General features: G+C 38.5%; 2 protein-coding genes across 3 annotated transcripts in view; one reads left to right on the forward strand and one right to left on the reverse strand.

Annotated features, from left to right (window-relative positions):
* cenpp (centromere protein P) overlaps positions 1-27,381 on the forward strand; it is a 304,546-nt gene that overhangs the window by 219,598 nt on the left and 57,567 nt on the right. The window lies entirely within an intron of this gene.
* Positions 7,544-27,381, reverse strand: part of ecm2 (extracellular matrix protein 2, female organ and adipocyte specific) — a 41,271-nt gene continuing 21,433 nt past the window's right edge. For both annotated transcript variants that reach the window (XM_073072672.1, XM_073072673.1), the window contains exons 2-10: positions 25,674-25,975; positions 22,034-22,222; positions 20,453-21,505; positions 19,358-19,473; positions 18,553-18,688; positions 17,946-18,103; positions 14,506-14,645; positions 11,169-11,495; positions 7,544-9,407 (exon numbers count right to left, since the gene is read on the reverse strand). In XM_073072672.1, the coding sequence (XP_072928773.1) occupies positions 9,236-9,407; positions 11,169-11,495; positions 14,506-14,645; positions 17,946-18,103; positions 18,553-18,688; positions 19,358-19,473; positions 20,453-21,505; positions 22,034-22,222; positions 25,674-25,959 (2,577 nt within the window). In that variant the 5' untranslated portion in view covers positions 25,960-25,975 and the 3' untranslated portion in view covers positions 7,544-9,235. The remainder of the gene's footprint in view (positions 9,408-11,168; positions 11,496-14,505; positions 14,646-17,945; positions 18,104-18,552; positions 18,689-19,357; positions 19,474-20,452; positions 21,506-22,033; positions 22,223-25,673; positions 25,976-27,381) is intronic.

Below are 27,381 nucleotides of genomic sequence, written 5' to 3' on the forward strand. Positions count from 1 at the left end.
ACCTTCTTAGGAAGTACAGTCGACTCTGTGCCTTCCTGCACAAGGCATCTGTGTTGGCAGTCCAGTCTAGCTTCTCGTCTAACTGTACTCCCAGATACTTGTAGGTCTTAACCTGCTCCACACATTCTCCATTAATGATCACTGGCTCCATATGAGGCCTAGATCTCCTAAAGTCCACCACCATCTCCTTGGTCTTGGTGATATTGAGACGCAGGTAGTTTGAGTTGCACCATATCACAAAGTCCTGTATCAGTTTCCTATACTCCTCCTCCTGTCCATTCCTGACACACCCCACTATGGCCGTGTCATCAGCGAACTTCTGCACATGGCAGGACTCCGAGTTATATTGGAAGTCTGATGTGTACAGGGTGAACAGGACCGGAGAGAGTACGGTTCCCTGCGGCGCTCCTGTGCTGCTGACCACCGTGTCAGACCTACAGTCTCCCAACCGCACATACTGAGGTCTATCTGTCAAGTAGTCCACTATCCAATCCACCATGTGAGAGTCTACTCCCATCTCTGTTAGTTTGTGCCTTAAGATCTTGGGCTGGATGGTGTTAAAGGCACTAGAGAAGTCAAGGAATGTAATCCTCACAGCACAACTGACCCCCTCTAGGTGAGAGAGTGATTTGTGCAGCAAATACGTGATAGCATCCTCCACTCCCACCTTCTCCTTATACGCAAACTTATACTGTCAAGATGAAGCCACACTCAGGTTGGAGGAACAACACCTTATATACCAGCTGGGTAGCCTCCAACCTGATGGCATGAACATTGACTTTTCTAACTTCCGTTAATGCCTCTCCCCTTCTTACCCCATCCCTGATATTTTTTTTTTCTCTCTGCCCATCACTCTGCCTGTTCTCCATCTCCCTCTGGTGCTCCCCTCCCCCTTTCTTTCTTCCTAGGCCACCCGTCCCATGAACCTTTCCCTTCTCTAGCTCTGTATCCCTTTTGCCAATCGCCTGTCTGGCTCTCAGCTTCACCCCACCCCCTCCGGTCTTCTCCTATCATTTCACATTTTCCCCTCCCCCTCCTACTTTCAAATCTCTTACTATCTTTCCTTTCAGTTAGTCCTGACGAAGGGTCTCGGCCCAAAACGTCGACAGCGCTTCTCCCTATAGATGCTGCCTGGCCTGCTGCATTCCACCAGCATTTTGTGTGTGTTGCTTGAATTTCCAACATCTGCAGATTTCCTTGTGTTTGCTTTAGAAGAATGTTGCCTGGATTGGGGAGCATGCCTTCTGAGAATAGGTTGAGTGAACTCGGCCTTTTCTCCTTGGAGCAGCAGAGGGTGAGAGGTGACCTGATAGAGGTGTATAAGATGATGAGAGGCATTGATCATATGGATAGTCAGAGGCTTTTTCCCAAAGCTGAAATGGCTAGCAAGAGAGTTTTTTAATGCAGAGAGTGGTGAGTACGTGGAATGGGCTGCCAGCGACAGTCGTAGAGGTGTATACAATAGGGTCTTTTAAGTGACTCCTGGATAGGTACATGGAGCTTAGAAAAATAGAGGGCTATGGGTAACCCTAGGTAATTTTAAAGTAATTGTATGTTCGGCACAGCATTGTGGGCCGAAGGGCCTGTATTGTGCTGTAGGTTTTCTATGTTTCTAACACTTTACCTGTGAGGATGTTGGGATCATCTGCTGTATTTGGTGCTCCTGGTGTGGCCTCCTGTATATCGGTGAGCCCCAATGTAGATTGGAAGACCACTTCACTGAGCACCTATGCTCTGTCCACCAGAAAAAGTGGAATCTCCCAGTGGCCACCCATTCCCATTTCAGAATGGCCTACTCCACTGCTGTGATGAGGCCACACTCAGGTTGGAGGAACAACACCTTGTATTCCATCTGGGTAGCCTCCAACCTGATGGCATGACCATCAATTTCTCTAGCTTCCAATGATGCCCCTCCTTCACCATTCCCATTTCTCTCTCTCAGCTTATCTCCTTGCCTGCCCATCACCTCTCTCTGGTGCTCCTCTCCCTTCCTTTTCTTCAACGGCCATTTGTCCTCTCCTATCAGATTCCCCCTTCCTTAGCCCTTTATCTCTTTCACCAGTCGACTTCCCAGCTCTTTACTTCACCCCTCCCTCCTTCCAATTTCACATATCACCTACGACCTTGTATTTCTATCCCCCCTTCCCCTACCTTCTTTCTCTGATTTCTCATCTTTTTTCTCCTGTCCTGATGAAGGGTCTCGACCTGAAACATCGACTGTTTACTCTATTCAATCGATGCTGCCTGGCCTGCTGAGTTCTTCCAGCATTTTGCGTATGTTGCTTGAATATCCAACATCTGTAAATTTTCTCTTGTTTGAAATTGGATTAGACATTGGCTTTGTGGGAAACGCCAGGGAGTGGTAGTAGATGGTTGCCTCTCTGACTGGAAGTCTGTTACTCGTGTGCTGCATGGATTGGTGCTGTGTCCTTTGTTGTTTGTCATCAACATTTGAATAATAATGTGGTTAACTGGATCAGCAAACTTGAGGATGACACCAATATTGGATGTGTAGTGGATAGCGAGGAAGGTTATCATGGCTTGCAGAAGGATCTGGATCAGCTGGAAAAATGGTCTGAAAAATGGCTGGTGGAATTTAATTCAGATAAGGGCCGGTGTTGCACTTTGGTAGGACTGACCAGGGTAGGTGTTACACAGTAAATGGTAGGGCCCTGAGGAGTGTGGTAGAACAAAGGGATCTGGAAATCCTGGTCCATAATTCATTGGAAGTGGTCTCACACATAGATAGTGTCGTAAATAAAGCTTTTGGCACATTGGCCTTCATAAATCAAAGTATTGGATACAGGAGATGAGATGTTATGTTAAAGTTGTATAAGACATTGGTGAGGCCTAATTTGGAGTATTACGTGCAGTTTTGGTCCCCTACCTACAGGAAAAATGTAAATAAGTTTGAAAGAGTACTGAGAAAATTTAAAAGTATGTTGCTAGGTATGGAGGAGCTGAGTTATAAGGAAAGATTGAATGGGTTAGGACTTTATTCCTTAGAATATAGAGGATTGTGAGGAGATTTGAAAGTGGTATATAAAATTATGAGGGGTATCTGAGACCTCCGTTGGTCAGAGTTGACCATTGAAATGGCATCCTGGCTGTCTAGCTACACAAGCCTGGGCAGTATAATATGGAGAGCAAGCTGCTGCCCATGTAGTAAACTCCCCCTTTCCATGCATCTGTTGAACCCAAAGTTTGGCAGAGACCAAAACAGATTGGTACCAGAAGCATCGCAGGGGTTGCCAGTTAGCATTGAATTCAACGTGGGACTGCCTTAGTCACTCTGACTCTGGATTTTTTGCTCTGGGTTTACTTCTAAAGCCTTCCCCATGAGTGGGTATAGCCACAAGGCAGCAAAGGTTTGAGATCAGAGCTATTCTTCTCCTAGAAGAGCTGCCAACCAGGGCTGACGAGTCCCATCTGCCCAAAGTGAATGGTTTTAAGGTGCCAGTAACCTGCCTTTGTCCCTTCTCCTTTCAGTAGAAATGGTTCTGCCACCCTTAGTAGCTAAGCCATATGTGAAGGCCAGGAGCTGGACTTGGTTGTGAGAGGCTACTTGAGGTGTATGCCTTTGGGAGCATTTAACAGGTAGTGGGAGCTTGTCCCCATTACCACCCCCAGCTATAACAACCTTAAGAAATCATGAGGGATATAGATAGTGTAAATGCAAGCAAGCTTCTTCCACTGAGGTTGGGTGGGACTACAGCCTGAGGTCATGGGTTAAGAGTGAAAAGTGAAATGTTTAAAGGGAACATTAAGGGAAACTTCTTCACTCAGAGGGTCGTGAGAGTGTGGAATGAGCTGCCAGCACAGGTGGTGCATGTGAGCTCGATTTCAACGTTTATGCTAGGTTTGGATAGGTACATGGATAGTAGGGATTTTGACATCAATGGTCCCGGTACAAGTCGATGGGAGTAGGCAGCTTAAATGGTCTTGGTATGGACTAGATGGGCCACAGGGCCTGGTTCTGTGCTCTACTTTTATATGACTCTAGGACTCTATGACTTCAGCATTGTCACAAGTTTAGCAAGGTGCAATTTTATGAAAGCAGCCATACATCCAAAAATGTCATGCTCAAAAATGCTGCTTGATCATACATACCATATCCACCAGTTATATGAGTTTTTATTACATAGCATACAAAACTGTACTTTACCCTGATAATTGCAATTTAAAAATCATGAATATTGTCTCAGGAGTCATCACAACCTAGCTGTTTTCAATGGGAAAAGAATGAAGAAATGAGGTTCTTTTAACCACTTTTAGACTTTAAAATTGATCTTATCAAAGCCACAGTGTAATCCAAAAATTGCTAGAATAGGAATCGCCAAATACATAAACCTTTGTGCGCATGAAGATGCAGCCATCATTGTTTTCCTTTCTTCTCATGTCCTGAGAAGATTGTGCAAAATGAAGCGCTATCAGAATTTCCAACTTCAGCAGAATGGGGTGCAATCATCTAATGAGCCAACTATAATGGTGTCCAATATAATCCAATATAAAAAAGTTGGAATGAATGTCTGATAATAGAAGGCCAGAATTATTAACTTATGTCCAGACAAGGCTGAAAAATAGGCCTATTGTCTCTCTAACTGAAGTGAATTTTTCATATTAAATCAAAATTACGAAAGTTTTGGCATGGAAAATTAATTGAATTGGAATAATAGTTTTCCAAATGAATTATAAATTTTCCTCTATGTTCAAATCAATTTCCATTCACTATCTCAGTAAAACATTGGGAAACATTTTTGTTGAACACTTGGTTATAAATTTGACTTACTGCTTGCATCTCGGAATAATGTTGCATAGTTCCCTGAAGGTGGAATCTCATGTGGATAGGGTGGTGAAGAAAGCTTTTGGTACACTGGCCTTTTTAAATCAGAGCATTGAGTATAGGAGTTGGGATGTAATGTTAAAATTGTACAAGGCATTGGTGAGGCCAAATTTGGAGTATTGTGTACAGTTCTGGTCACCGAATTATAAGAAAGATGTCAACAAAATAGAGAGAGTACAGAGGAGATTTACTAGAATGTAACCTGGGTTTCATCACCTAAGTTACAGAGAAAGATTGAACAAGTTAGGTCTTTATTCTTTGGAGCGTAGAACATTGAGGGGGGTCTTGATAGAAGTATTTAAAATTATGAGGGGGATAGAAGAATTGACGTGGATAGGCTTTTTCCACTGAGAGTAGGGGAGATTCAAACAAGAGGACATGAGTTGAGGGTTAAGGGGCAAAAGTTTAGGGTAACACGAGGGGGAACTTTTTACTTAGACAGTGGTAGCTGTGTGGATTGAGCTTCCAGTAGAAGTGGTAGAGGCAGGTTTGGTATTGTCATTTAAAGTAAAATTGGATAGGTATATGGACAGGAAAGGAATGGAGGATTATGGGCTGAGTGCAGTTTGGTGGGACTAGGTGAGAGTAAGAGTTCGGCATGGACTAGAAGGGCCGAGATGGCCTATTTCTGTGCTGTAATTGTTATATGGTTATCTCATTCTCCAGTCATTTTTATCAAGCAAAACAAATTTGGCATATCATTCAAGAACAAACATCCAATTCCTTTCTTCTGATGACTACTTCCTACTTCCGCTTCCATATCATTACATACTGTATTTTTGGCCTTATTAGAACTTGGCCGTCACTTAAGTGTTTATCCATCACCTCTTAGTGTTATGTAATCTGAAACTGAGCTGATTAATGTTATTCTTCAATTAATGCAATATTTTCTCATCTGTGTCAAAATTGTGTAATTAGAAGTTGTTGATTTAATAGCTTATATTATTTAAGGAACAACACAAGGAATTTTGAAGTGAAACAAAAATGCGTGGAGCAGTTATGTGTAGCTAGTAGAAACTTTGTTATTGTAGAGTCTATGGTAACCCATCACAGTTTTAACATAATGCCATGTCTGTTCCTATAAACAGACCATGGCTACTCATTGAAAATAAAACTTAGAGCTAAAACTGAGAGCTGTGTTTGTGTAATACAACTGGTGAAAATAGCAAAAAATTGGCTTCACTAACAGTGTTTTTAGTTCATTATTTTTTCAGCTGTTGAAAGCAAACTAATCATTGTAGTTACATATTGAAAAGTGTAATTTTCATTTGGAAGGAATTTATTGCAAAGAATTATACACAACATTCACTTAATATTTTCATGATATAAAATAACTTGTGTGACTGACTATATATGTGTAAAATATGCTTTATTATGTAATGATTCTTTAAAATTCAACAGAGTTCCCAGAATTGCATGGCATTGCTCTCTGTATTTTAGAATATTATTTGGGTTTGGGAAAGTAAAGCAATCTTTTTTATGCCATGAACCCCAACCATTATCCAAGGTATCTGTGGACCCCAATTGGGAACCCCTGTTCCGTCCTCAAAGTTATGGATTATTTCTTTTTTTTAAATGCACTTCTCTTTACCAGAAACCATATTGCAAGTCTCACTTGTCAATATCAAGAAATTTCTCTAAACATGAAGATAAATTTAATGTCACTTTCCTTTCATATTTCCCTAATGCACATTAAAGGTTGTGGCTGTTGAGAGCCTGTCCATCAGATTTCCCTTTAACAAGAGACAATTTTATACTGATGTACACCCCAATTAGGATATGTTCTCTCATTTGAAATGAACTGATTTTGCAATGTAGGTAGTATTCCAATTGCTTATTTTACTATCTCTCCAAGGTTTTGGATGTTACATAAAATAATTGAATGTTGTTAAGATGTCCTTGGCAAATTCCATTACAATATCTGGTTCCTACAAGCAGTGTCTTGGATACATCTGACTTCTGTTTGTGTTGTGTCATGATTCCTTCCTCTGAATCCACAATTAAATCACTGAGCCCAACATTTTTGCAAACCACTCTACAAGCTTGCTTTTCTTTCCAGTTCTTGAATATGCTTTATCCTCATGCGTCTGTGCCCATTAGCACTGTGGTTCTTGAATGTCTGAAATACAATTCCATCTTGGCCACGGTACCAAAGCAGCATTTATAATATGCATGCTATTTATGTTGTTAATTTAGTGTTATCCTACCAAGCCCTCTTCCATTGCCAGCATCTACTCAATACCTGCCCTATTTTCCTTGTAAGTGCTTAGTGGGGTGGCACAGTGATACAACAAATAGAACTGCTGCTTCTAAGCATCTGGGATCCTGTTTCAATCCAGTCTTCAGCTGCTGTCTGGAATTTTCACTGTGACTGTGCACATTTCCTCTGGGTACTCTGGTTTCCTCCCACGTCCTAAAGACATGGAGATAGCTAATTAGCCACCCAACTGCAATATAGGTGAGTGGTAGAATCTGGGTAGGCAAGGGATAATGGCTTGGCAGGATGAATTAAAAATGGAAAGAGTTTAGGTCAGATTAGTGTGAATGGGTGTTTGATGGTCAGTGCAGACTAAGAGGGCCAAAAGGTCTGCTTCCATGTGCATCTGTCTATATCTCTGGATCATTTTCTGTTTGATAACACACCTGTACAACACCTTGGGATACTTTCTTATCTTGAAAGCATTGTATAAGAAGAAGTCATTTTAGGTTGACATTATTTATGCCAAAAATTTATTCTGAACAAGGAACTACATGAAAAACTTTGAAATTTTAAATATTTGTGGAAAATAAATGAAGTTCTAACATGAAATTAAAGAGCATTTTGAAGCCATACATAAGCTAAATGGTATTCCATTAGATTGCTGGTTAATTAGATAATTAGATATTTTATTTAAAAAGCAATTCTTCATCTTAAAGTAAATGTTAAAAAGTTCTCACACTACTTGAATGTCTTTTAACCAATCAATATATAGTATATCAAAGGGATTTGATATATCAAAGTAGGTTTGTTTCTGTCATATTTGGAGTACTGATGTTCTGTTAAATATCAAATGTTTATTGAATGACTAGTTTCAAATTGCGATAGAGACCAAATTGAATAATATTGCTTACATACCAAGTGGACCACAATAAATTAATATGATGGCCTTGTAACTTATTGCTCATCTAGAGCATACCTTGTTACCAATATGAATCCATGAATAATGATTGACATATAAACTATAAGTTAGTTATAGATTTGCTTAAAAATGCTTGGTACTATCTGGGAAAGTAATTGTATAGACAATCTTGACTTTTTTGTCAAAATATACTAACTAAATTTGATAAGGTACCCTATGCAAGGTTTATTGAGTAAGTGAAGAGCCATGGGATCCAAAGGGACCCTGCTTTGTGGATCCAGAAGTGGCTTGCCCACAGAAGGCAAAGAGTGGTTGTAGACAGGTCATATTCTGCATGGAGTTCAGTCACCAGTGGTGTGCCTCAGGGATCTGTTTTGGGACCCCTACTCTATGTAATTTTAAAAAATAACCTGGATGAGGAAGTGGAGGGCTGTCAGAGGTTACACCAGGACTTGATAGGATGCAAAATTGGGCTGAGAAGTGTTAGATGGAGTTCAACCCAGTTAAGTGTGAAGTGGTACATTTTGGTAGGTCAGATATGATGGCAGAATATAGTATTAGTGGTAAGACTCTTGGCAGTGTGGAGGATCAGAGGGATCTTTGGGTCCGAGTCCATAGGGCACTCAAAGTTGCTACGCAGGTTGACTGTATAGTTAAGAAGGCATACGGTGCATTGGCCTTCATGGGATTGAGTTTAGGAGCCGAGAGGTAGTATTGCAGCTATATAGGACCCCGGTCAGACCCCACTTGGAGTACTGTGCTCAGTTCTGGTGACCTCACTACAGAAAGGATGTGGAAACCATAGAAAGGGTGCAGAGGAGATTTACAAGGATGTTGCCTGGATTGGGGAGCATGCCTTATGACAATAGGTTGAGTGAACTTGGCCTTTTCTCCTTGGAGCAACAGAGGATGAGAGGTGGCCTGATAGAGGTGTTTCAGATGATGAGAGGCATTGATCATGTGGATAGTCAGAGGCTTTTCCTCAGGGCTGAAATGGCTAGCACAAGAGGGCACAGTTTTAAGGTGCTTGGAAGTAGGTACAGAGGAGATGTCAGAGGTAAGTTTTTTACGCAGAGAGTGACAGGTGCGTGGAATGAGCTGCCACAATGGTGGTGGAGGCGGATACGATAGGGTCTTTTAAAAGACTGCTGGATAGGTACATGGAGTTTAGAAAATAGAGACCTATGGGTAACCCTAGGTAATTTCTAAGGTGAGGACATGTTCGGCACAGCCTTGTGAGCCAAAGGGTCTGTATTATGCTGTAGTTGGATTGTTATTTTTTGACCTTTTGAGGTTTTAAGACCACAGTCGAATGCAATTCAATACAGCTGAAGGCAGTTGGAGGAATTCTCCGTGTATTTATGTAGTTGTTTTCTAGGTGAAGAGTTCGAATATTTGAGTCATCTTCATCATTTGCACTGCAGATGGAATCCAGTTGGACGTTCCTGGTGAAACACAAAATTTGTATAAGTGATATAAAAAAATTAGTTCATATGTATTTTGATATCCCATTTTGCAAATAGATTAGTATTATGCTTTCAACAGAGTTTAATGACGGAGGGATTAGTTACTTTGTAAGGGCAAACACTTAGTTCAGTACTATCTTTGCTTCTGTAAGATTTAGTTAGAAAATTTCATAGATTTAAGCGTCCATGAAATCCCAAATCTTAAATAACATAACCAGTAAGACAGGAATCAGCCAAAATACCTTCTAGTTTATTTTGTAATATTGATTTGTTATCATCTTTGGAAAGATACTCTTGAAATACTTCACATCTTTACAGAATGAAATTATGTACAGGAGAAATACAGTATTCTGAGATTATATAGCAGTTCTTCACTAAATATATCAATTGCTTTGAAGTATCACTGTGTACCATTGTGAAGTACCATTTCGGTTTATATAATCTTACGTAACATCAGAATGTCCTGGTGTTCTTTACAATCAATTAAATAATTTTTTTAAGTGCGCTCTCTGTGATGAAGGAGTCTAGCGGACCAAAGCATATTCCCACAACCAGTTATATGGGATAGACCACTTAATTTGTTTTCACATTTGAAAGATGATTATTATTAAAGATATTATAAGTTGATAGCTGCTCACTATTTTATGTCAATCTTAGTGTGCAAATAGAATCTCAAGCTAACATTACTTCCAAGAGAAGCTACTTTTAATAGTACAAGCATTGTCTGAAAGTTCATCTGGATTTCATACGTGTTTCTGGAATGGAAGTGCAGCTTTCTTAATAAAGCGAGAATTTCTTACCTATTATTTTGATTGTTAGTGCTTTCACCTCTCAGTGAAAAAACTGTCAGGACACCTGATAATCTGGGCCTGCTGTTCAGTGCAGTACAGAGGGGTACTGAACTCCCAGAAGTGCTGTCTTTCAAATGTTCAATCATCTGTTTCCTTAGTATATTACATGAATTCGAGTAAGAGCAGGGGAGTTGCTCTCCAGTGTCTTGGTCAGTGTTAACTCCACACTCAACATCACTAAACCGAATTGTTATCATTCCTGTTTGTAAAAGTTTGCCCTGCATTTTGATTTCCGTGGTTTCTACACTGCAATAGTGCTTCGTAGCGCAATTTAAAAATTTATTTATTGAGATACAGCACAGAATAGGCCCTTCCAGCCCTTTGAGTCGCACCACCCAGCAATCCCCAATTTAATCCTAGCCTAACTACAGGTCTGTTTACAAAGGCAAATTAGCCTGCCATCTAGTATGTCTTTGGACTGCCAAAGGAAACCAGAACATCTGGTGGAAACCCACATTTGTTGCAGGGACTGGTAGAGCCACAAATGATACTTGTTTTAAATTAGTTCCAGGAAGAGTAGAAGGGTATACCAGTTGTTTTGTTCAAAATAAGTTCCTTCAAACAGTAACAAATTGAACAGTCTGTCTTTGTTACTTTTGACTGAAGTAGCATTGCCAGTCAGCACATGGGAGAATGACCTGCTCTTCTTCCCGGAATACCATGGGATTTTTAAAGCCCATTTGAAACAGTTAGGTTATTTAGCATATCACCTGATGTACAATGTCCTTAACTCTGCATCCTCAGCAACTTTCAATGTGATGCTAGTCTAGATTATTACTAATTTCATGAAGTTGGGCTGAATCCTACAACCTTCTGATTCGGATATCTGAGTCTTAGTTATCACAAAGTGATCAGACTTGTTATCAAATGAGGCAACCAATCTTTTTACCTGATTAAGTTGTCATTCAGTCTCAAAAAGTGAAGTGCTTTCATTTCAGCAATTCCAGCAGGAACTCTTTTCAACATATTGTGATCCAAAAACAGTTCCCTCATTGTATCATAAGTTCCAAAGAAAGAAACTGGGTCAATTCCACCATTGGTGATTTTGTTGAAAGAGAGGTACAGAATTTCCAGCCCCGGTTCCATATGGGCAAACACAAAGCCTGGTATTCGCTCAATCTGATTATGAACCAATATAAGATACAGTAAACCTTTGGGTAGCAGTGATGGAACATGAACAATCTTGTTGTATGAGAGGTCCAGGGATTCTAGATTTCTAAAAAAAAATGAACAGAAATACTGATTGATCAAGTTAAGTTATTGTCATTTCACCATATATATGTATACCACCAAACAGAGCAATGTTCCTCCGGACCAAGGTGCACAATATAATACGGAGGGGTGATTGATAAGTTCGTGGCCTAAAGTAGAAGGAGTCAATTTTAGAAAACCTAGCACATTTATTTTTCAACATAGTCCCCCCCTACATTTACACACTTAGTCCACCGGTCGTGGAGCATATGGATCTTGGACCTCCAGAAAGTGTCCAAAGCATGGGTGATTGATAAGTTTGTGGCCTAAGGTAGACGGTGATGTGTTATATAGATCTTGTTATATGCACATGCAGTTCAACTTTTTGCATGATTATGCAGAAAGTTTGATGTTAATAACTCATTGGGTAATATCACCCCTCGTATGTATAACTCATACACAACACATAAAGAAATATTACCATAAATAAATAAATAATGTTCAAGTTAGAGTTAAAAAGTTAAACCGTATAACTCTACTGGCACTTCAAACATGGTTAGACCTGGGTGATGGCAGGGAGTTCGGTAGTCTCTTGGCCTGGGAGAAGAAGCTGTTTCTCATCCTAACAGTCCTTATCCTAATGCTATGATACCTCCTACCTGACACTGGGGGGGGGGGGGGGGGGGAGGGGAGGGGAGGGTCAAAGAAATTGTTGGATATTAAAAGTAATTTCTTAAATCTGCAAAGCTCTACAAAAAGCAGAAAATTATTGGTTATATATGTCAAAAGTTTAAACCACCTAGTGCTGATCACATGTTAGATTAAAGATTAGTTTTTTTAAAGAACAGCTTTTTTATTTGTCACATGGATATCGAAACATACAGTGAAGTGCATTATGTGTGCTGTTGCTTAACATTGCACTATTATCACTATTTTTTAAATATCTCAAATGTATTCATTTTCACAACAACATGAAATCTTTACACAAGTTATGTACTTCATTTTCTAAAATACATGGCTGAGTACAAAAGACCTGTGCTGATCAACTGGCTGGAGTATTCACGGATATCTTTAACCTCTCGACTCAGCAATCTGACATGCCCACCTGCTTCGTGCAGACTTCAATTATACTGGTGCCTAAGAAGAAATGGTAACCTGCCTCAGTGACTATCGTCCAGTAGCACTTACATCCGCTTTGAGAGGTTAGTGTTGAAGTACAGTATATCAACTCCTGCCTAAGGAGCAACTTGGATCCGCTCCAATTTACCTACCATCACAACAGGTTAACAGCAGATGCCATTTCATTGACTCTTCACTCAACCCTGCAACATCTGGACAGTGGAGGTGCATACATCACAAGGCTCTCCTCTGACTACAACTCACATTCAATACTATCATCCCCTCAAAATTAATCAGTAAGCTCCAAGACTTAGGTCTCAACGCCTCCTTGTGCAACTGAATCCTCGATTTTCTCTCTTGCAGACTCCAATCAGTTCGGATTGCAGTAACATCCCCTCCAAGATCTCCATCAGCACAGGTGCACCACATGGCTGTATACTTAGCCTTCTGCTCTACTCTCTTTATATGTATGTCTGTGAGGCTAAGCACAACTCCAATGCCATATTTAACTTTGCTGACAACATTGCTGCCATTGGCTGAATCAAAGGTGATGATGAATCAGCACATAGGAGGGAGACTGAAAATCTGGCTGAGTGGTGCACAACTCAATGTCAGCAAGACCAAGGAACTGATTATTGGCTACAGGAGGAGGAGGTCTGTGGGCCAGTCCTCATTGGGGGATCAGAGATAAAGAGGGTCAGCAACTTTAAATTCCTCTGTTATTTCAGAGATCTGTCCTGGGCCCATCACATAGGTGCAATTACAAAGGAAGCATAGCAGCGCCTCTACTTCCTTAGAAGAATGCAAAGATTTAGTAAACTTCTATAGGTGTACAATGGAGAGTGTACTGGCTGGTTGCATCATGGCCTGGTCTGGGAATACCAATGCCCTTGAATTGAAATTCTACAAAAGGTAGTGGATACGGCCCAGTCCGTCATAAGGGAAGCCCTCCCCACCATCGAGCACATCTATATGTAGCACAATTGCATGAAAGGAACATCCATGATTCAGGACCCCCACTATCCAGGTCATGCACTCTTCTTGCTGCTGCCATCAGGAAGGAGATATATGAGCCTCAAGTCCTACACCAGTCTTAAACTAACGTGGTTAATTTCACTCACCCCAACACTGAACCGAACTTACTTTCAAAGACTCTTCATCTCGTGTTCCTGATATTTACTGCTCATTTATTTATCATTATCATTTTGTATTTTTGCTTCTTTGTATTTACTGTGAATGCCTGCAAGAAAATGAACCTCCATGTTCTGTATGGTGATATATATGTACTTTGATAATTAATTTAGTTTGAACGTGTTATATACTGGATTTGTTATAATTGGTAAATTGTTTTAATCTGGCACTTGAGAACATTGAATTGCTTAATGTTGCAGAGATAAGCTATTAGAACTGCATTTGCTGTGAGCCACAGGAAATGGCTCCAGCAGCTTTGGTTCTTTCCTGAACTTTGCTACTCCCTATGACCCATGAATTTTCCTCAACTGGTTCAGCTTCTTGTTCAAAGACACCAGTTTGTGGATTTAATCACACCAGATTATCTTCTGTCAAGGTACATTTATAGGAGAGAGACTCAAAATGGAATTAATGGATATGAGAGGCAAATAGGTAACAAGGAAATTGTTCCAGGATACATCAGATTCAGCATGGTTTCAATGGGCCAAAATGTCTAACTGTGTTGTCAGAAAAAATAAAGTATGGAATCCCTGTATACATCTAAGAGTTAAAATTATGTTTGCAGCATTCAGATTTGATGGTCATTGAAGTCCCTTTTTAAAATGTTTTGCTTTTTATTGTTCAAAAGCTTCCACAGGTGAACTCATCATCTCTGATTTCCAATTCTGATTAGTTAATACTTCATGCTTGCTTTTCATATAATCAGTTAGAATCTGAATACTCACTCAAGCTTTATCCAAGCCATTGGTGCAATTCTGGCTTCATCAAGTTTGTTATTTCTCAGAACAATTACATTCAAATTGGTTGTCCTATTCAAACTCATTTCAGATATCTCCTCAATTTCATTATCTTCAAGGTAGAGTTCCTGCATTTTAGAAAAATAAACACATTTCATATCAAAAGAGCAGAGGTAAATATGGCCTGTCTGCAAAATGTATCAGTAGTACATTTTAAAATTTTAGGTAAACTCTACAGGAAATTCAGAAATTATTGTGGATTCGTTCTACAGGTCAGGCTCTACTTGGGTCATGGCAACATTTGAAAAAATTGAGAAATTTGTAAATTAAATCCATTCTTTAAAATTTCACAAATATTCTGATATTATTATTGTAAAGAGGTATAATGTTAATTTGAAATGGCTGAATGTAGGAGACAAATGTTTTGTAAATATTGTTTTAAAAAGTATGTGAATGATTCATATGAAACTAATAATTTATTTTAATTCATAGAATATATATCTCATCATTTAAATATTGAACTTTGAAACGCAAACACATGAATACTGATTTAATATAAATACCAATTTTGTCCATGTAGCTTATTCCTAATCCTGTTGTGGATTTATAACAGTTTGAATCTTTGAAAATGCATGCTTTCTGAAATAATATTACTATATTTTATAACACATAATTCGGAAAAACTTATAATTGATACAGGGTTTAACATAGAAATTTACAGCACATTACAGGCCCTTCGGCCCACAATGTTTTGCTGACCACGTAGCCTACTCTAGAGACTGCCTGGAATTTTCCTAGCACCTACCCCTCTATGTTCCATCTACCTATCTAAGGGGCTCTAAAAGGACCCTATTGTATCCGCTTTAACAAATAACAATCTGTCGATTTCATTTTAATCCACTTACCTACTTTCCTTCATTTAAAATAAGATCATATATAACCATATAACAATTACAGCACGGAAACAGGCCATCTCGGCCTTCTAGTCCGTGCCAAATGCTTACTCTCACCTAGTCCCACTGGCCTGCACTCAGCCCATAACCCTCCATTCCTTTCACGTCCATATACCTATCCAATTTTTTTTTAAATGACAATATCGAACCTGCCTCTACCACTTCTACTGGAAGCTTGTTCCACACTGCTACCGCTTTCTGAGTAAAGAAGTTCCTCTTCGTGTTCCCCCTAAACTTTTGCCCCTTAACTCTCAACTCATGTCCTCTTGTTTGAATCTCCCCTACTCTCAATGGAAAAAGCCTATCCACGTCAACTCTATCTACCCCCCTCATAATTTTAAATACCTTTATCAAGTCCCCCCTCAACCTTCTATGCTCCAAAGAATAAAGACCTAACTTTTTCAACCTTTCTCTGTAACTTAAGTGCTGAAACCCAGTTAACATTCTAGTAAATCTCCTCTGTACTCTCTCTATTTTGTTGACATCTTTCCTATAATTTGGTGACCAGAACTGTACACAATGCTCCAAATTTGGCCTCACCAATGACTCGCACAATTTTAACATTACATCCCAACTCCTATACTCAATGCTCTGATTTATAACGGCCAGCATACCAAAAGCTTTCTTCACCACCCTATCCACATGAGATTCCACCTTCAGGGAACTATGCACTGTTATTCCTAGATCATTCTGTTCTACTGCATTCCTCAATGCCCTACCATTTACCATATATGTCCTACTTTGATTAGTCCTACCAAAATGTAGCACCTCACACTTATCAGCATTAAACTCCATCTACCATCTTTCAGCCCACTCTTCTAACTGGCCTAAATCTCTCTGCAAGTTTTGAAAACCTACTTCATTATCTACAACACCACCTATCTTAGTATCATCTGCATACTTACTAATCCAATTTACCACCCCATCATCCAGATCATTAATGTATATGACAAACAACATTGGACCCAGTACAGATCCCTGAGGCACACCACTAGTCACCGGCCTCCAACCTGACAAACAGTTATCCACCACTACTCTCGGGCATCTCCCATCCAGCCACTGTTGAATCCATTTTACTACTTCAATATTAATACCTAACGATTGAACCTTCCTAATTAACCTTCCATGTAACAACACACACAAAATGCTGGTAGAACACAGCAGGCCAGGCAGCATCTATAAGGAGAAGCACTGTCGACGATTTGGGCCGAGACCCTTCCTCAGGACTAACTGAAAGGAAAGATAGTAAGAGATTTGAAAGTAGTGGGAGGAGGGGGAAATGGGAAATGATAGGAGAAGACCGGAGGGGGTGGGATGAAGCTAAGAGCTGGGAAGGTGATTGGCGGAAGTGATGCAGAGCTGGAGAAGGGAAAGGATCATGGGATGGGAGGCCTCAGGAGAAAGAAAGTGGGGGGAAGCACCAGGGGGAGATGAAGAACAGGCAAACAACTAAATATGTCAGGGATGGGGTAAGAAGGGGAGGAGGGGCATTAACGGAAGTTAGAGAAGTCAATGTTCATGCCATCAGGTTGGAGGCTACCCAGCCGGTATATAAGGTGTTGTTCCTCCAACCTGAGTTTGGATTCATTTTGACAATAGAGGAGGCCATGGATAGACATATCAGAATGGGAATGGGACATGGAATTAAAATGTGTGGCCACTGGGAGATCCTGCTTTTTTTGGCGGAACGAGCATAGGTGTTCAGCGAAACGGTCTCCCAGTCTGCATCGGGTCTCAGCAATATATAAAAGGCCACACTGGGAGCACCCGACGCAGTATACCACACCAGCCGACTCACAGGTGAAGTGTCGCCTCACCTGGAAGGACTGTCTGGGGCCCTGAATGGTGTGATCCTTCCGTGTGATCCCTTGTCAAAGGCCTTACTGAAGTCAATATAGACAGCATCCACTGCTTTACCCTCCTCAACTTTCCTAGTAACCTCTTCAAAAAAATTCAATAAGATTTGTCAAATATGACCTTCCAAAGATCAAAGAATAGCCTGGATGATATTGAGTGGCTATGATGAACTAAGATTAGTCAAAGTTGTTTTCAACCCTTTTTCAGAAACCATTTACCCTTGACCCCATTCCCAGTCTTGAATTTCTCTTTAGTATTCATAAACATATTGTCTGCTCTCATATATGAATACATCTACCCCATAGTAGTAATGATGTTAAACTCAGTGTTGAGTCCAGTAGATTGGAATATGCCAAATAGAAGGCTGAGGTGCTATTCCTCTAGCTTCTGATCATGGCAACGTTGGTAATGAATTCAGACATCCTGAACCAGTGACAAAGAAATCCTGAAATTTATCACAAAATGTAAATCTCCAGATAGGCGACTAGTATCGGTGCATTCTTAGCGTATAATTCTGTAAGTGTGATGTTTTAGCTGATGGCACAACAATAGCAATACAACTCATATTTTTGAATATAAACCCTTAAACAGTTTGGAAACATGAAAAAAATTGTTTACCTCGATGGAAGGAGGGAGACCTTGCGGTAGGGTTCTGAATTTATTTTTTCCCAGTCGCAAGTAAGCGAGTCGCTTAAGTGGTCTAAAGACGAGAGGTTGAACATTACTTTCACTGAGTTTATTTCCTTCCAGCTCCAAATTGACTATTTTACTCAAACCTGTTTAATTTTGACGTAAAAGTTAATCAATCAATAGCATGGTTACAGCATGCAAGTTCTTGTTTTATGCCTGTTGGTCATTTATAACTCTGCCAAAACATATGTAGTTTATAGGTTTGACCATCTTACATTGCAGTGGAGTTTTGAGTTTTATAATTAAATCAATCATCCTTGGAAATTTATGCTTACTATGCTCACTGATAGGCTATTGGGCTCAAAGAAACCAAGAGTTGTATTTTAAAAATGTGTACATAGTTTCATTCCTGAAAAGTGGCAACTGTATATCAATATAATTAGGGCATCTGTTCAGCCTTTTAAACAAGTGATTTAAATAATAATTTTCATTTGTTTAAAACCTAACAATGGAATTGTTATGTAAAATAGGTTATTTTTGTACAAATACATTTTCAGCTGCATTAACTCTTCCTTAGATTTTTAAGCATAAATACCATGGAATGTTTGTTCATCCAGTTGTTGAAGAAGGTTTTCATTTACTTTTAGCTCCACTAGTGTTCGAGGGAGTCGGGGAGGAACCTGGGATAACAAATTTCCATCCAAGTATAGGCGTTCCAGTTTTTTTAATTTCTAAAAGAAACAAAACACTCCAAAAATAAATATTCTTAATAAAATTTTAATATAATGACCTGGCCATTTACACCAGCAATGTGTTAAGTCAATCAGTCAAGTAACTACATGTTATGATTTAGATAAAATGCATTTTACGCATTCAGCCATTGGTGGTTTGATGTGCTTCAGTGGTATTAGTTTGATTGTATTTGGTTTATTCAGTTTAAAATTTGTTTGTAAGGTATACTTTTTGGGTACTTAAGTGTCATTTTTTTTATATATGTCCATGAACCCTGCAAGAAAAAATATTCTTGATTTATGTCAGTGTTTCAGTTCAACGTTGTGATTTATATTTGTTTGCCACTCATGTCCAATTTACTTGATGGATTCTGCATCACATCTCATTAATTCTAAATTTTGAGTCGTAATATTGATATTGACATCATCAATACACATCACCAGCAATGTAATGAGAGAATAGAATTGTATTAATTTGGTGATTTGGCCATTTCATAATGGTATTTCATACAAATCTGGTTGCATCCCATATTGGTATGGCAACTGCGCTGCCTGTGGCTACAAAAACCTGCAGAGAGTTGTGGACACATCACAAAAACTAACATCCTCTCCATAGACTCTTTTCAAATGTCTATTAACAACTGCTTTGAAATCATTTGTAAAACTTACTTTGAATGCAGCTTGGTGGATATTTGATGAAGCAATCCTGTTTCTGCTGAGGTCAATTAATTCAAGATTAGGAACCCCATTAAAGGCTTCTGCTGGAATAGCAGTGATTGAGTTTCCTGCAAGGTTGGTTGAGCATACATGAGTGTTTTTACAGCATAATATTTTACCATAGTATTATCTAAGGATTTAAAAATGAATTCATACTCGAGGTGCTCAAATGCAGTGATCATCTGAAGACAGATTCAGGAGGGGGTGGGGGGGGGGGGGGGAACCAGAGAAGAAGACAGGGAATTAATAATTGAGTTTAGAATATACAGGAAATTAAATTTAAAAATGGACTCCAATGCAGTTTGGCAGTTCTTGATAGAATATACTTAAATGCAAGGGTACTAGTGAAAAACCTGCTTGCATATGACCCCTAAAACTGGTTGAGTTTGATATCCAGAAAGGTTAAAAGTAACTGTAATCCCTCTATCATTAGCGCGTTTTAAAAGAAACTGCATTAATACCAGACTGAGTAACATATTTACTTTATTAGGTACACCTGTACACCTGCTTATAAATGCAAATATCTAATCAGCCAGTTATATAGTAGCATAAAAGCATCCATGCAGACATGGTCAGGAGGTTCAGTTGCTGTTCAGTCAAACATAAGAACGGGGGAAAATATAATCTCAGTGACTTTGACCTTGAAATGTTTGTTGGTTTGATCTCCAAGATTTTTCACGCACAAGTCTCTAGAGTTTACAGAGAATGGTGCAAGAAACAAAAAAACAGCCGGTGAGTGGAAGTTCTTCAGGCAAAAATGCCTTGTTAATGAGAGAGGTCAAAGGAATAGGCCAAACTGATTCAAGCTGACAGGACAGCAACAGTAACTCATGTAACCACGCATTACAACAGTGGTGTGCAGAAGAGCATTTCTGAAAGCACAACACCTCCAAACTTCAAGTGGATGGGCTACAGCAGCAGAAGACCACAAACATATACACAGTGGCCACTTTATTAGTTAGAGGATGTACCTAATGAAGTGGTCACTGAGTATATAAACAAAATTTATGAAAATATATATGTAACCTGTCTTTGTGTATTGATTACCTGCAAGGTGAAAATGTTTGATCTCCAGATCATGTAATGGAGGTATTTGAGTCAGCTTCGCATTATTGCAGTTTATAGTAAAGTCAATCGCATCACAGCCAACTGGGAGAAAAAATGTTGGGCTATCCTCATTGGACTGATGTGGAATCAGTTGTAATAAGGTAGAAAATGATGACAAATCAAAAATGTCTTGATAATCCTCCTCCTCATGCTCCTCCTCCTCTTCATCCACTACCTCACCCTCTCCAATCACCAATTCCTTCTCCACCTCCCCATCTCCATCCACTCCTTCCTCCTCTGCCTCCCCCTCACCATCCACCTCTTCCTCTTCTGCCGCCCTCTCTCCATTTACCAGCTTTTCTTCTTGCCATTCCCTTTCTTGCTCCTCCTTGGTTTCCTCTTGTGCTTTCTGTTGTTCCACGTTTTGTTTCTCCTGTTCTTTCTCCTCCCCCTGCCTTTTTTTCCCCATCTTGTATTCTACTACCTCTATTTTTTCTTCCATCTCCTGCTCTTCCTCTACTTGCTCTTCTTCCTCCACTTGACCCTTCTGCTGCTCCTTCACCTCCTCCAATTCATCTTTTTCCTTCACTTGCTTTTCCTCCACCTCTCGCTCTTCCTTTTGTCCCTCTCCTTGTTCCTCCTCCACCACCTTTTGCTGCCCCTCTTGTTCCACCTCTTGATCATCTCCAGAATTGTTTGCATAATTATCATAGCCCTGGTTTTCCTCTCCTATAGTACTTGAATTATTTTTTATTTCTTTTTCAAATTGTTCCTTTTTTTTATTTTCCTGCTTTTCTTCCTGTAAGTGGATCTGTTCCATATTAATTGCTTTTTGTATTTCATCATCTTCCAATTCTTCATTGTGATTGGCTTCGTCCAGTTCACTTTGCGTTTTGTCATCTTGGTGTTTTTTCTCATTTTCTTTATGTATTTCATTTTTTCTATATAATTCCTCTTCTAATTCTTTCTCTTCTGTCGGTAGTAGCTCTTGCCCTATGTTGAAATCCTGATTATTCAAGATTGCAGGATATGTTTCACTTGGATCATTTGGCTCTGTAGAATCATAATAAAATGCAAGACCTTTAGCCTGAATTCTAAATGTGCAAAAATAATTGTAAGCATGCAATTTAACTTTTCAGATTATTTTACATTTTGAGTAAAGTTGTATTTCATAATATGGAAATAAAGATAAGTAAAGGGCAATATTGCACTTAATATATAAATTGAAGTGCACAGCACAGAAATATGGTTTTGGTCTATTTTTTCCTGAGTTAATAAAACTAACAATAAATGATATATTCTATTAATACTATTACATCCATTAGAGACATAAAGCACCAATCAACAAGAATAGCTAAAGGAATAATATAAATTTATAATTGCATATTGACAGGGAATATTGTTCGGAATTAATATCAAAAAATATCTCAAGATGGTGTTACTGTCCAGCATGTATTTTTCCAGTGAATGTTATTCATATTCTCTTTAGTAAACTACTGTAAGTTTACAATCTGTTGCAATAAGTTGCAGTTTGTCAGTGGCTATTATTAATATCTGTGCTAAAAAAGAATAAGAATATACCATATGAAGTACAAATTGGACAGCATTCTCCTGTTGGTATCATAGTCCTTGCACATTTTAAAATAGGGCAGGTCATTTCATCACAAACTATTTTTCCACTTGAACACAGGCAGATTAGACAAGGTTTTGGAGACCAGACTGCATTGTGATACATGATCATCCCGTTGGCTTTGCAGTGTCCTTGCCTGCCTTAAGTTAGAAATTAAACAAAAGTGTGTCATTATTTGTATTTCTGTTGAAATTGTCCATTTCCTAAGCATTCAAGTTTAAGCCATGAAAATGATACCACAATCCCAAAAATCATTAGACTATTTATTAAGAAATAATTCTTAATTATTTGTTAATATTTCTGCATGCCTCCACTAGTTGTGTTTTTGAAACATTCTCCACCACAAGCTAATAAAATTTCTAAAATTGTGATAGACATAAGCTACTTAGTAATTAGTCCTGCTGTATGCTTTGAGAATTGTAACATGAAGTCTAAATGGACTTTTAATGGCATTCAGTGCTATAATTATCAAGTAGGAAAGTATTTGACCTTATAATGTATCTATATGTATTGTAATTTCTTCACACCAATATTTCAAAGTAGGAGTTTTGATACAGTTGGAGCTTGGAAAGGAAAGTGTGGCCAGTTGTCATGGGATAACAACATGGGGAAGAAAAGGGAGAAAGATCTGAAAATGAAATTTAGAAGTTGAGAATAAAATTTAAGAGCAGCTCTCCACAGGTGGGAATTTTTGGATTACTGCCTGAACACATACTGATAGAATGAGCTGGATCAGCATGGTGAATGTGTCCAATAAGGGAATCCATTTCATGGGATGTTGGTTCAAGAACTGGAATAGGAAGGAGCTATTTCACATGAATATATTGGACAGGAGCATATTAGATGACCTGTCCTGGACCTAACACATCAATGTAATCATAAGGAAGGTATCTTTATTTTAAGAGATCAAGAAGTCTCAGCTTCTCATCGAACATTTCAGTAGATATATTTTGATTTGGTTTTATCGTGATCTGGTACAGCAATTCTAATGTGCAGAAATGTCAAAAGTTGCAGAGTGCAGTGGACTCTGCTCATTTCATCATGAGCATAGCCCTGCCCATCATTGGTAGTATCTATGGAAGGCACAACCTCAAGAAGTCAACATCCACATCGAAGATCCTCAACATCTGGGCCATGCCATTTTCTCACAACTATCATTGGACAGAATTCTAGATTTCCATGAAGCATTTTGGGCAAGTGAAATATACACCTATAATGTCAATCTACCATTAATATCAAGCTACATGTTCCACATATTCTTAATAGATGCAGTAGAGCATGCTTGGAGCAATAACAGCATTACCTATAAACAAAGTTTCAATTTTGTGAAACTACATGAAACATCTTTGTATCTATTAAAAACCATGTAATAGGCAGAGCTAAGTTGTCACAAATTATGGTAAAAGTTCTTCAGCTTTGCCACATCTAGCTGTGAATTGTGGTGGACACTGGAATGACAGGGACAAGTAAGCCAGTGGTAAACACAAAGATGAATCATTTAACCCTAGTCATCCAGAAGGGCTGAATAGATGCTCCATCTTAACTTTCTTTTGTGATCCCCTTCTTCACAGAAGTCAGTCTCCAGCAATTGCAGTCATAGCTTCAGGTATTAATATCGACTGACAGTACTGGATACATCAAAGCTAATGGAAACTGACAACATCTTAATCTTAGTGCTAAAAACTTGCATTCCAGAATTAGTTATGCCTCCAGCCATGTTTCTGCAGTAAACTTACAATGCATCTACTGGCCCAGTAACGTAGAATTTGCAAGTATTCTCTGTTCACAAAGGAACAGGATAAAAGCAATCTGCTGGAAATCATTTTGTTAATCTATGCCCAATCATCAGCTAAGTGATGGAAAGTTTAACAGTGCTATCAAACAGAACTTGCCAATTAATAAACTACGCAAACACGAGGAAATCTGCAGATGCTGGAAACTACTTATGCTCAGTTTGTGTCTTGCCAGGACCACAAGGCACTAGACCTCATCAAACCCTTGGCTAAAACATGGACCAAAGAGGTAAATTTCAGAGGCGAGGTGAGAGTGACATTCCTTGACATCAAGGCAGTATTTGACCATGTGTGATATTAAGAAAGTCTGGTAAAATTGAAATCAATTGGTATCAGGATCAGACACTGCATTGGTTCAAGTCATGCAGAAAATGGTGGCTGTCACATCAGCTCCAGTATATTTCTGCAGAAATTTCTCAGGTCCAGGCCCAATCATCTTCAGCTGCTTAATCTAGTTTTCTAGGTTTGCATTAATATATTTTTGAGTTCTTGATTGCATATTTATAAAATAATTGTGTTTTAAGTGGAATTATTGATGCATGGGAAATTTTAAAAGTCCGTGTGAATTGATTTTTTTTGTGAATTTGAAAGTTTTTATAAGTTGCAATGGAGAAAATTGTCAGTGGAAGTAAGCTTCCATATAATACGAAATCTGAACATTGATAGTTATGGTGCAGAGATGAAGGATTTCAGCTGACAGTTTGGAGAAATTAGAGCTGTTTTTCTTGCAGCAAGGAGAATGAGTAGAGAATTCATAAGTACAGGATCATGACATTTTAGACAGATGAAATGAATGTTACAATAGTGAATGATTCCAAGATCAAGGGGCACAGATTCATTGTTCTGAGGATAAGAAATGAGAGGAGTATGCAGAAAATTAATTTTTTAAATGATCACAGCCCATAGGAGTGGTGAAAATAGAATCAATTATCGTTTCAAAAGTGATGAGGGAAAATAATTTGCAGAGCAGTAAAGCAAAAACAGGAAAATGCAGCTAGCAGGATTACTACACTTGGGGTCTGCATTGATTTGATGATCCAAATGACTGCTGCTGTGTCGTAATTATTCTCTGATTCTGCGAACTATATAGAGATATAAAAGTTTAACTGATGATTAAGGACAGTTGAAATATGTCTTCTTCTGGCATCAAAAGGATTCCAGAAGGAATTATATTTTGCAGATGTGCAGAATGGATGCAGATCAAACATGTGATTTGAGAATCTAGTGTGTGGTGAATAGAAAAGTTTGCAACAATTTTCAAAAGAAAAACAATCTGTAGCTCTTCAAGTTTAATGAAAATTAATTTTGCCTTCATGACAAAGTTAAAGTATCTTGTTAGATGAGAATGTTTGTTGGGATACTGCCCATCAGTTTTAGTGAGATTTTAGTTTAAGCTCAAGTAGTCACGAAAGGCTTTAGGATAACCAAATGAGTTATTGCAATAGCAGTAACTGAGATCTGCATAAATATAAAATATTAGACATATTGTATATGAAAGAATAATATATTGAGTTAACAAATGAAATTATAGGAATAATCCATTCTTTACATCACTTTTTAAAATGAGATTGAAGTAAATTTTATCAGATGCTGAAGTAGTTATTCTACTTAAAAGTATTCATATTTTCTAAAAGGTGATGTTAAAGTTTTTGTTTAAAATTAGCAAACACTGGTATTAAAATAATGCTTAAAGTGTTTTGATTAACTCTTTTCCTGAACAAAAATGCATCATATGTTCAGGGGAGCAGTGTATTTCTGTGAATCAATGATGATATTTCTTTTATTGGTTTTCACTAACCTGGTAGTACATGGTAGCTAGGCTCCATTTCACCAACATTTATATATGAGTCGAAGAAGGGCAAAGTACTTTCATCAGCATTAATGTTTGGAACCTTGGCTACAACATGTGAATGTCTTGGTTTGAATAGTCCAACTGAGTTGCGATTTACATAGCCAACTTGTTGCCATCGTTGATGGTGAAACCTCCTTCTCAAAACCCTCTTTGGTGTCTTATGCTTTCTTATTCCAAAGGTAACACCAAAGTTAAGAAGAAACCAGAACAAAATAAAAGTGTTTACTTTCATTTTTTTTAGTAATCACCTGGAAAACAAAAGAAAAATAAGAACATAGGCTTCACACACTTTTAATACCCAAGTTTGTGTAAATGGTGAAATTAATGTTTAATTAGAGTGAAGTTTCATAATGCTAATTTCAATTATATGTTCATATATGTACCAGTGTGTATATATAAATGTTGATTAATGGATCTTTGAGTACATATCAAGTAATATTTATCATAATGCTAGTTCAATTGAAGTGAAAAGTTTACCTACATAAATATTTTGGAATAAATATAAAATCTGCCAGAGGTCCAGTACTCAGATAACATATGAATTTTATTAAAATGTTATTTGATTGTAAAGCTGCCTTTTGTTGTCTAATGCAATCAAACCCATTAAATGGCAGTCTATCTTACAGTCTGTAACACAAGTAGGTAAATGGAGAAACCTGTATGCAAAACAAGTTGAATGTCCTGAATTTGGAAGCAAAGTCCCTCATGAAGGATGAAATTCAGGGAATTGAAGAGGAAAGAATAACTATGTCATGTACGTATTGTGAATCTGGTTAAAACCAGAATAGAAGAATAGCTGTGAATATTATTGATGAAAGGATATTGAGATTATTCACAATGAAGCTGCATTTAGTGGGAAATAACCAGAAAAACTGTCCTTGAAATGTCACTCTGCCTGATCAAATTAACCTGTGAGAGGCATTTCTGGAAGATATAAAATGCATAACTTTGCAACTCAATACAATATATAAAATAAAATACAATCGCTTTAGGGCATTAAAACTATTGAGGTTCAGAAGCTTGAGTTTCTGCAGCACCAGGTTCAAAAACCAGCTATTTCCCTTCAACTGACTGGCAAAACACTAATCACTACAGTTTAGTAAATACTACAGTGAGAGGGTTGAAGTTCAAAAGAGATGTACAGGGCAAGTTTTCCTCCTACAAAGAGTGATGGGTGACTTAAATGTGATACCAGGTATTCTGGTGGCAGCAGATAAAATGGAATGATGTACAAGGGTCATAAATATGGAGTCAACGGAGGGATATGGACTGTGTGCATGCAGAACGAATCACGTATCATTAGCTTAACATGTTAGGCTGAAGAGAATGTTCCTGTGCTGCACTGTTCTGTTGTCTATGTTCCAAAAATCACTCTGACATGTAGCCTGGTCACAACTCTTGCTTTGGCTTCCAGGAATCAAAGCAAGGGTGCTACGGTAGCACAGTAGTTAGTGTGACATTACTGCATCGCAAAGAGTTGGAGTTCAGTATTCCATTCTGGCATCCTCTGTAAGAAAGTTTGTACATTCTTCCTGTGTGCGCGTTGGTTTCCTTCAGATGCTCCAGTTTGCTCCCACAGTCCAAAGACATATAGTTAGTGGGTAAATGGGTCATTGTAAATTGTCTTGCAATGAACTCTAGGGTTAAAAAAGTA

Source organism: Hemitrygon akajei, chromosome 19 (genome assembly GCF_048418815.1).
Source record: "Hemitrygon akajei chromosome 19, sHemAka1.3, whole genome shotgun sequence".
Classification (NCBI taxonomy): domain Eukaryota; kingdom Metazoa; phylum Chordata; class Chondrichthyes; order Myliobatiformes; family Dasyatidae; genus Hemitrygon; species Hemitrygon akajei.